Below are 10,685 nucleotides of genomic sequence, written 5' to 3' on the forward strand. Positions count from 1 at the left end.
GACACAACAAAGAAAGAGAACTTCAGACCAATTTCCCTTATGAATATCGACGCAAAAATACTCAATAAAATTCTGGCAAACCGAATCCAAGAGCACATCAAAACAATCATCCACCATGATCAAGTAGGCTTCATCCCAGGCATGCAGGGATGGTTTAATATACGGAAAACCATCAACGTGATCCATTATATAAACAAACTGAAAGAACAGAACCACATGATCATTTCATTAGATGCTGAGAAAGCATTTGACAAAATTCAACACCCCTTCATGATAAAAGTCCTGGAAAGAATAGGAATTCAAGGCCCATACCTAAACATAGTAAAAGCCATATACACCAAACCAGTTGCTAACATTAAACTAAATGGAGAGAAACTTGAAGCAATCCCACTAAAACCAGGGACTAGACAAGGCTGCCCACTCTCTCCCTACTTATTCAATATAGTTCTTGAAGTTCTAGCCAGAGCAATCAGACAACAAAAGGAGATCAAGGGGATACAGATCAGAAAAGAAGAAGTCAAAATATCACTATTTGCAGATGATATGATAGTATATTTAAGTGATCCCAAAAGTTCCATCAGAAAACTACTAAAGCTGATAAACAACTTCAGCTAAGTGGCTGGGTATAAAATTAACTCAAATAAATCAGTAGCCTTCCTCTACACAAAAGAGAAACAAACCGAGAAGGAAATTAGGGAAACGACACCCTTCATAATAGACCCAAATAATATAAAGTACCTCTGTGTGACTTTAACCACGCAAGTAAAGGATCTGTACAATAAGAACTTCAAGACTCTGAAGAAAGAAATTGAAGAAGACCTCAGAAGATGGAAAGATCTCCCATGCTCATGGATTGGCAGGATTAATATAGTAAAAATGGCCATTTTACCAAAAGCAATCTACAGATTCAATGCAATCCCCATCAAAATACCAATCCAATTCTTCAAAGAGTTAGACAGAACAATTTGCAAATTCATCTGGAATAACAAAAAACCCAGGATAGCTAAAACTATCCTCAACAATAAAAGGACTTCAGGGGGAATCACTATCCCTGAACTCAAGCAGTATTACAGAGCAATAGTGATAAAAACTGCATGGTATTGGTACAGAGACAGACAGATAGACCAATGGAACAGAATTGAAGACCCAGAAATGAAACCACACAGCTATGGGCACTTGATTTTTGACGAAGAAGCCAAAACCATCAAATGGAAAAAAGATAGCATTTTCAGCAAATGGTGCTGGATCAACTGGAGGGCAACATGTAGAAGAATGCAGATCGATCCATGCTCATCACCCTGTACAAAGCTTAAGTCCAAGTGGATCAAGGACCTCCACATCAAACCAGATACACTCAAACTAATAGAAGAAAAACTAGGGCAGCATCTCGAACACATGGGCACTGGAAAAAATTTCCTAAACAAAACACCAATGGCTTATGCTCTAAGATCAAGAATCGACAAATGGGATCTCATAAAACTGCAAAGCTTCTGTAAGGCAAAGGACACTGTGGTTAGGACAAAACGGCAACCAACAGATTGGGAAAAGGTCTTTACCAATCCTACAACAGATAGAGGCCTTCTATCCAAAATATACAAAGAACTCAAGAAGTTAGAGCGCAGGGAGACAAATAACCCTATTAAAAAATGGGGTTCAGAGCTAAACAAAGAATTCACAGCTGAGGAATGCCGAATGGCTGAGAAACACCCAAAGAAATGTTCAACATCTTTAGTCATAAGGGAAATGCAAATCAAAACAACCCTGAGATTTCACCTCACACCAGTGGGAATTGCTAAGATCAAAAACTCAGGTGACAGCAGATGCTGGCGAGGATGTGGAGAAAGAGGAACACTCCTCCATTGTTGTTGGGATTGCAGACTGGTACAACCATTCTGGAAATCAGTCTGGAGGTTCCTCAGAAAATTGGACATTGAACTGCTTGAGGATGCAGCTATACCTCTCTTGGGTATATACCCAAAAGATGCCCCAACATATAAAAAAGACACGTGCTCCACTATGTTCATCGCAGCCTTATTTATAATAGTCAGAAGCTGGAAAGAACCCAGATGCCCTTCAACAGAGGAATGGATACAGAAAATGTGGTACATCTACACAATGGAATATTACTCAGCTATCAAAAACAATGACCTTATGAAATTCGTAGGCAAATGGTTGGAACTGGAAAATATCATCCTGAGTGAGCTAACCCAATCACACAAAAACACACATGGTATGCACTCATTGATAAGTGGCTATTAGCCCAAATGCTTGAACTACCGTAGATGCCTAGAACAAATGAAACTCAAGACGGATGATCAAAATGTGAATGCTTCACTCCTTCTTTAAAAGGGGAACAAGAATACCCTTGGCAGGGAATAGAGAGGCAAAGATTAAAACAGAGACAGAAGGAACACCCATTCAGAGCCTGCCCCACATGTGGCCCATACATATGCAGCCATCCAATTAGACAAGATGGATGAAGCAAAGAAGTGCAGGCGGACAGGAGCCTGATCTCAGGATCGCTCCTGAGAGACACAGCCAGAATACAGCAAACACAGAGGCGAATGCCAGCAGCAAACCACTGAACTGAGAATAGGACCCCTGTTGAAGGAATCAGAGAAAGAACTGGAAGAGCTTGAAGGGGCTCGAGACTCCTTATGAACAACAATGCCAAGCAACCAGAGCTTCCAGGGACTAAGCCACTACCTAAAGACTATACATGGACTGACCCTGGACTCTGCCTTCATAGGTAGCAATGAATATCCTAGTAAGAGCACCAGTGGAAGGGGAAGCCCTGGGTCCTGCTAAGACTGAACCCCCAGTGAACTAGATTGTTGGGGGGTGGGAGGCAATGGGGGGAGGATGGGGAGGGGAACACCAATAGGAAAGGGGAGGGGGTAGAGATGTGTTTGCCCGGAAACCGGGAAAGGGAATAACACTGGAAATTTATATAAGAAATACTCAAGTTAATAAAAAAAAAGAAAAAAGAAAATTATGGGGAAATGATGTAATTATATCATAATCTCAAAAAATATTGTCATCTTAATTTTTTTATTTTTCTTATTGGAATATTTTATTCACATTTCATTATCCCATTTCTCATTTTCAAGTGCATAAACCTCCCATCCCATCTGCCCTCCCCCTGCTGCTATGAGAGTGTTCCCCCAGTCACCCACCCACCCCTTCCCACCTCCCCACCCTACATTCCTCTATACTAGGGCATCAAGCCTTGGCAGGAACAAGGGTTTCTCCTCCCATTGATACCCATCAAGGCCATCCTATGTTACATATGCAGCTGCCACCATGGGTCTGTCCATGTGTACTCTTTGAATGGTGGTTTAGTCCCTGAGACCTTTGGTTAGTTGACATGGTCCTTAGGGTATTGCAAATGCCTTCAGCTCCTTCAATTCTCTCTCTAACTCTTCTATTGGGGACCCCCATTCTCAGTTCAATGGTTGCCTGCAAGCATCTGCCTTTGTATTTGTCATGCTCTGGCAGAGCCTTCGGGAGACACCTATATCAGGCTCCTGTCAGCATGCACTTCTTAGCAGAGAAAATATAAGCATGTAGAATGATTATTCTAAGAATTTTTTTCAAAAAACAAAGACATCGATTAACAGTAATAAATAACACAGCTACATATTTTAATGTTGTTTGGAATCCCAAAGTAATCAATAGCTATACAAAGGACACTGTCATTAGAACAAAAGGGCAACCAACAGATTGGGAAAATGTGTTTACCAATCCTACATCCAATAGATGTAGAGGGATAATATCCAATATATACAAAGAACTCAAGAAGTTAGACTCTAGATAAGCAAATAACCTTTTAAAAATGGGGTACAGAGCTAAACAATAAGTTCTCAGCTGAGGAATGCCATATGACTGAGAAGTACTTAAAGAAACATTCAACATCCTTAGTGATCAGGGAAATGCAAATCAAAACAACCCTGAGATTCCACCTCACACCAGTCAGAATGGCTAAGATCAAAAACTCAGATGGCAACAGATGTTGGTAAGGATGTGGAGAAAGAGGAACACTCCTCCATTGTTGGTGGAATTGCAAGCTGTTACAACCACCCTGGAAATCAGTCTGGAGGTTCCTCAGAAAATTGGACATAGTACTACCCGAGGACCCATCTATACCTCTCCTTGGCATATACTCAAATGATGCTCCAACATATAACATATAAAGATACATACTCCACTATGTTCATAGCAGCCTTATTTATAATAGCCAGAAGCTGGAAAGAAACCAAATGCCCTTCAACAGAGGAATGGATACAGAAAATGTGGTACATTTACCCAATGAATACTACTCAGATATTAAAAATAGTGACTTCATGAAGATCATAGCAAATGGATCGACGTAGAAAATATCATCCTGAGTGAGGTAACCCAATCACAAAAAACTCACATAGTATGTACTCACTGATAAGTGGCTATTACCCCAAAAGCTCGAATTACCCATGATACAATATACACAGACCAAATGAAGCTCAAGAAGACGGATGACCAAAGTGCAGAAGTCTCAGTCCTTCTTATGGGGAGGAACAAAAATATTCATAGGGGGAGATATGGAGAAAAAGTTTGGATCAGAGACTGAAGGAATGGCCATTCAGAGCCTGCCCCACCTGGGGATCCAGCCCATATACATACAGCCACCAAACCCAGAAAATATTGCTGATGCCAAGAAGTGCATGATGACAGGAGCCTGTTATAGCTGTTTCCTGAGAGGCTCAGCAAGAGCCTGACAAATACAGAGGTGAATGATAGCAGCCAACCATTGAACCGAGAACAGGGTCCTCATTTGAGGAGTTAGAGAAAGGATTGAAGGAGCTCAAGGAGTTTTCAACCCCATATGAACAATACCAACCAACCAGTGTTCCCAGGAACTAAATCATCATCCAAAGAGCACACATGGACAGACTCATGGCTCCAGTTGCATATGTAGCAGAGGATGGCCTTATTGGGCACCAATGGGAGGAGCCCTTGGTCCTGCCAAGGCTGGACCATCCCCAGTGTAGAGGAGTTTCAAGGCAGGGAGCCAGGGAGAGGTAGGTGGATGGATGGTGGAACACCCTCATAGAAGAAGGGGAAAGGGGGATGGGTTAGGGGGTTTATGAATGGGAAACTGGGAAAGGTGACCATTTGAAATATAAATTTAAAAAATTCAATAAAAATGTTAATAAATAAATAAATAGTTCAGTAAAGACAAGAAATGTCCTCTTTTTCTGTGGAATTTTACTGTTAGCATTATCTGCATTCGTTTCTCCTTTGGGTTTGGTTTAAATATCACATAAAATTTCCTTGTTTTTTCATCAAATGAATAGTTGAAATAGCAAATGTATCTTTATGAGTATATATATTTTCTGTACTTTAGTTGCTATATTTATGATTATAAAAGATATTCAAATTTCCCTCTACAGTGGAAAAATCTGATTTAATGCTTATTCAGTTTTAAAAGAAAGTGTATAAAGATTTGAAAGGGAAGACAGGGCAGAATATTACTCAGTCAACTTCACGTTTAGTAAGGACTATAGGTCAGTTCCCAGCACTAACAGAAGACTGGAACATTTTCTTAAAGCTTTGTTTCAAAGCAGTATATTGGGAGATAATGGACAAGGGAAAATATGACAAAGATATGTTGTATAAAAATATTTAAACTCAGCACAAAATATTAACTAGAAAAAATACATAAAATAAAAGGTCAAATTTTAAAAAAGGAAAATCAATCTCTTGGGTTGGCAAGATAGCTAAGTGGGGGTAAGCATTCGTGGAGCAAGCTTGCCAACCTGAGTTTGATTTGTGGATCTCATATTGGAGGAGAACAGGCTCCCAAAAGTCATCCTCTGGCTCCCTAATTATTTGTGTGACATACACACACACCAATAAATAAATTTAACATTAACTGAGTTTCAAAGTATTTTATGTTTACTTGAACAATATATATTCCATTATCATTCTCAGATAGAGCACTTTATAAATATTAATTAGCTCAGGTTGGCTATTTGTGTGCTCAAAATAACATGCTTGTTATTTTGGCTGTTTCTTTTCTCAAGTGCTAAGAAAATGATTTCATCTCTCTTTTCTCTTATAGTAGTGCTTATGGAGATTTTAAGGAGATTTTAAGGAGAGTACTTGTTTGGATGGTAATGAACTGGTCCCTTCTTCATTGGGAACTCACACAATAACCCCGTCAAACCTCCTTAATCTCAAAATCCATTTTATATTAAACACGGCCACTCTGAGTTTGTTGTTGTTGTCTTTAGGATCCAGGAGTAAACATAATTTTCTATTCTCTATATTATAAAAACCCATGTGTGTTTCTACAATTAAAGGACATTTCTGTTAAGGAAGTAGATTTTGGGTTGTTTTCAATTATTTAGACTTTATAATAGTCATCATTAGTATAACTGCTTTATAAATATCCTATTGTGTTAATTTTCCATATACTCCATCTTTTGTTCCCTTTCTTGTCTTTCCTTGCTCCATGTTATACACTTTATTAATTTACTAATCATAGCTTTGTTGTCTAATGTTAATCTGAGTAATATAAATAGTCAACTTACCAGTTGCCTTTAAATTACACTATGAGGAATTCCAAGTAGTATTCTCTCATTTTCCTTCCAAGCCCTTTGTGTTATTTCTGAGCTTACATATTAAATTCCAGGATACTTTATTGTTTATATTAAACAATTAATCACATACAACCAGGGTAATTTAATAAAAAATAAAATAATGATATATACAACAAACTATTTTTGATGATTGAAACTAGAATTTCATGGATTCTCAGACAAGTTTGGCATCATAGCTATGACTCCAGCCTTCTTCTGTTTAGGTGCTTTTAAAAGTCAGTGTGTATATATGTATGCATGTTCATGTGCAATTGGTGCCCATGTGTATCACAGGACATATGAGGATGACATCAGAGGGTTTCAGTCATTTTCTACCACTCTTTTGAATGAGAGCCTCTTTCTGCTTACCACTGTGTACATAAGGCTACGTGGTCTACAAGACTCCAGACATTGTCCTATGTTCATCTTCTATACTGCCATAATGTACTCAAAACAAATATACACCGAAATCTTCTTACTATGTGTCAAGCATTGTATTTATGTAGCCATATAACCAACCCTTCTACTGTTATTTTTAGTACTTTTAGTACTCATACAATGTATTTTTATCATGTTCATTTCCTTATTTCAACACCTTGAAGATCCATACAAACTTAACATTATTCTCTTTTCATTTTGAACTTATCAACTACAATGTCTGCCATGCATATGCCCTTGAATATGTGGCCTTCCACCAGAAAGTGGTCAACCTGCCAAGAACTACACCTTTATGAAGACTAGCTTTTCTTCCCTTGAAGCTCTTGACTGCCAATGTCTCATTAGCTAATAATTAATGAACTTTTTAAAATAATAACTCTTAAGTATAGATGACCTCTTTTACTTAAAAATTTAAGTGTATTCATTTTATTTTATGTCTGATTATATTGCCTGCATGTTTGTATATGCACTATATGTGCTTGATGACCTCAAAGTTCAAAGAGAGTATCAGATAAAATGGTACTAGAATTATTAATGGCTGTGCCAACTGTGTGGATGTTGAGAACCCAACCTAGATCCTCTACTAGATGAACAAGTGCTCTGAACTGCTATGTCAACAGTTCTGACACTTTTTCAACTGTTTTTTAAGACAAAATTTCACTCATTTGCCCAGGCTGGCCTTGAACACATGGTAACCTAAGTAGATCTTTAACCTGTGATCCTCTTATCACCTACTCCCAAAAAACTGCATGATACGTCCCAGTTCCATACGTTATTTTATGCTATATTTATCATATATTCTTTAAAAATTTATTCTGGAATTTTCATATTAGCATTTTAATTGATTTGAATTTATTACTATAATGAAAAATCTTAGAGCATTCATCTATATCACATCTGTCATAAAAACTAACAAATTGTTATTTAGGGAAAGAAGAATTTCTTTCATTGCTCATTTTTTTTGCCACGTTGATTTGATTTCAAAAATGGCAAATATTTAAGGCAGAGAGAGTTGAGTTTAATGATAAATGCACAGAATGTGTATCCTTCTCTACCAGGACACATGTACCGTTAGTTTTATATTTCATAATAGTTTCATAAAAATATTTAAAAGTAAAACTGGAGGTTTCAAAAACAAAGTGGGTTTTTCCTACAGACTACACAGCTTATATTGTACTTTATGCACTCTGAAAATATGCATGTGGTTTCAGGTATATTTAGACAATTCACTTTTACTGAGATTTTCCTTATAGATGAATAATTATTATCCTTTTTTTTTTTTGGTTCTTTTTTTCGGAGCTGGGGACCAAACCCAGGGCCTTGCACTTCCTAGGCAAGCGCTCTACCACTGAGCTAAATCCCCAACCCCAATTATTAGCCTTTTTGAAACAAGACTCTACATTCCAATTTATTAATTTCCCCATCCTCTATAGCGTTTTCTAGATTTTTTTACACATTCTAAAACATTTTAGCATTTGTTTTCCATTTTACTTTTAAATTATTTAATGGCTGCCCTGGAATTATTATCATTCAGATAAAAATCACTGAAGTCCACTGTCAAATACCAGTACACTATAGCATAGCGAGAGGAGGTACCATATGATGGAGATCCTCCTCTCACCCTTTACGAAGTTCATTCTTCATATTGCTTTCCCATTGCCTACAGTCTTGTGACTGTAGAATGCTCTGAATGATGTTTTATTCTAAATAAAAGCAAGAAAAATCAAGCATTTCACAACTATTAGACTATTTTGATTTTATTTATAACAAAACACAGATCCACATTTTTGGAGCCTACATTTCCTTACATCAGAAACCCACTTGTAACAATTATTCAACAAAATATTCACCTTCAGGACTGTCTCAAGTCATTCCAACTTTATAATATAATTTTTTCTGCTAAATTTAAGGAACATAATTAGCTTTAGATATTTTTCTAACTGGATTTTTTGGCTTTAAGGATAGGAGTGATGATTAAAATACGTATTATATAATGGAAATAAAAAACGAAATACTGCACGTATTTTATCAGGAAAGCTCTCATAGCTGATTGTTACTATAGAGATGGTCAGATATAAAGGTAGTCTGCAAAGTTTATACTTTTAAATAAATTTGAGCTAAAATTGTAAAACCTGTTACATTATTTAAGTAAGTGATATACTTCTATAAGTATTTCGAATAAAATAAAATTGAGTAAATACACCAGTGCATTTTAGCATAAGATATGTCCTACAGAAATATTAGTTAAAACAATAAAGTTTTAAAAACAGAAGTTGCCTGTTGTTAATGTGCCCTGACTGCATAGAACAGAATCTGCTAATATTAGTTCTGTGGAAATGTTTTACTTTTCAGGGAACTTCTTGTGTGTAAAGAAAAGATCTATCACTCTATCACGAATCTGTTTGGTCTTGACACCATACACTACCGGATTAACTGCAGAAGGTACTAAAAGGTACACACTGGCAATACAGATGTGAACACTTGGAGGTACATTCCTGCCAATGCGGTGAGTTAGGAAGCTAAACAATGCAGGCGTATAGGAAGCAAGGATAGTGCAGACATGAGCAGCACAAGTACCCAGGGCTTTAGAGCATGCATTCTGGGAAGAGAGCCAAAACACTGACTGGAGGATTTTTACATAGGATGTCCCTATCATTCCTATATCCACTATAATAACCGAAAGAACCACAGAGATTCCATATGCTCTGTTAATGAGAGTGTTGCCACTTGCCAATTTCACCACAGCCATGTGCTCACAGTAGGCATGAGGGATGACATATTGTGTATAGTAAGGCAGCCTCTTAATGAGAACAGGACATGGCAAAACCATGAGCATACCTCTTATCAGGCCAACTAGACCTAGTTTAGTCACCATAGACGTTGTCAGGATTGATGCATAATGAAGAGGGACACAAATGGCCACAAAGCGATCAAATGCCATGGCTACTAGGATGGCTGATTCCATGATGCACAGAGTGTGGATAAAATACATTTGAGTTAGACAGGCATCAAAGTTGATCCAATGTGCATCAAACCAGAAGATGGCAAGCATCTTCAGAGCTGCAGAAGAGGCAAGACACATGTCATTCGTTGCCAGCATGCAAAGGAAGAAATACATAGGCTGGTGGAGACTTGGCTCTAACTTGACAGTAGCAATGATTATGCTGTTCCCCAGCAGGGTCAGGACAAACAGGAGACAGACAGGGATGCCGATCCAGCAGTGAACATTTTCCAATCCAGGAATACCGACCAGGAAGAAAGATGCAATGTGTTGACACGTAGCATTTCCTGCCATTTTAAAACCCAATATGCTGTATGTTTAGTAGAAAATACCAAGGGTAATATTCTATAAATAGAAAATAACATTATAAATTCTTCCCTGGTCCAGGATAACTTGAAAATACTTTCACTGAAATTCTGACTCTACCAAACCTCTGAAAATACTAAGATAAATGTCTTTGGCTTTAAGAGTCAGCATTTCATTCTGAAAAGAAAATATATTTATTCATTACTTTTTCTAAGGTTGAAAGCTTACTTCAATTTTAGTCATTTTCCTTCTGCAGTAGTATATCTGTAATAAAATAGTGTATATTTCCATTGGCAATGGCCATTTTCTTCTCAAGATAT

At 37.4% G+C, this 10,685-nt stretch overlaps 1 protein-coding gene across 1 annotated transcript; it reads right to left on the reverse strand.

Moving 5' to 3' along the window:
* Positions 1 to 9,399: 9,399 nt before the first annotated feature.
* On the reverse strand, positions 9,400 to 10,353 carry Or52ae8b (olfactory receptor family 52 subfamily AE member 8B). Its single transcript, NM_001000155.1, is given in 1 exon segment — positions 9,400 to 10,353. A coding segment is annotated over 1 exon segment (954 nt).
* Between the last annotated feature and the right edge of the window lie 332 nt (positions 10,354 to 10,685).

The sequence above is a fragment of the Rattus norvegicus genome, chromosome 1 (assembly GCF_021556685.1).
Source record: "Rattus norvegicus strain SHRSP/BbbUtx chromosome 1, alternate assembly SHRSP_T2T, whole genome shotgun sequence".
Lineage (NCBI taxonomy): Eukaryota > Metazoa > Chordata > Mammalia > Rodentia > Muridae > Rattus > Rattus norvegicus.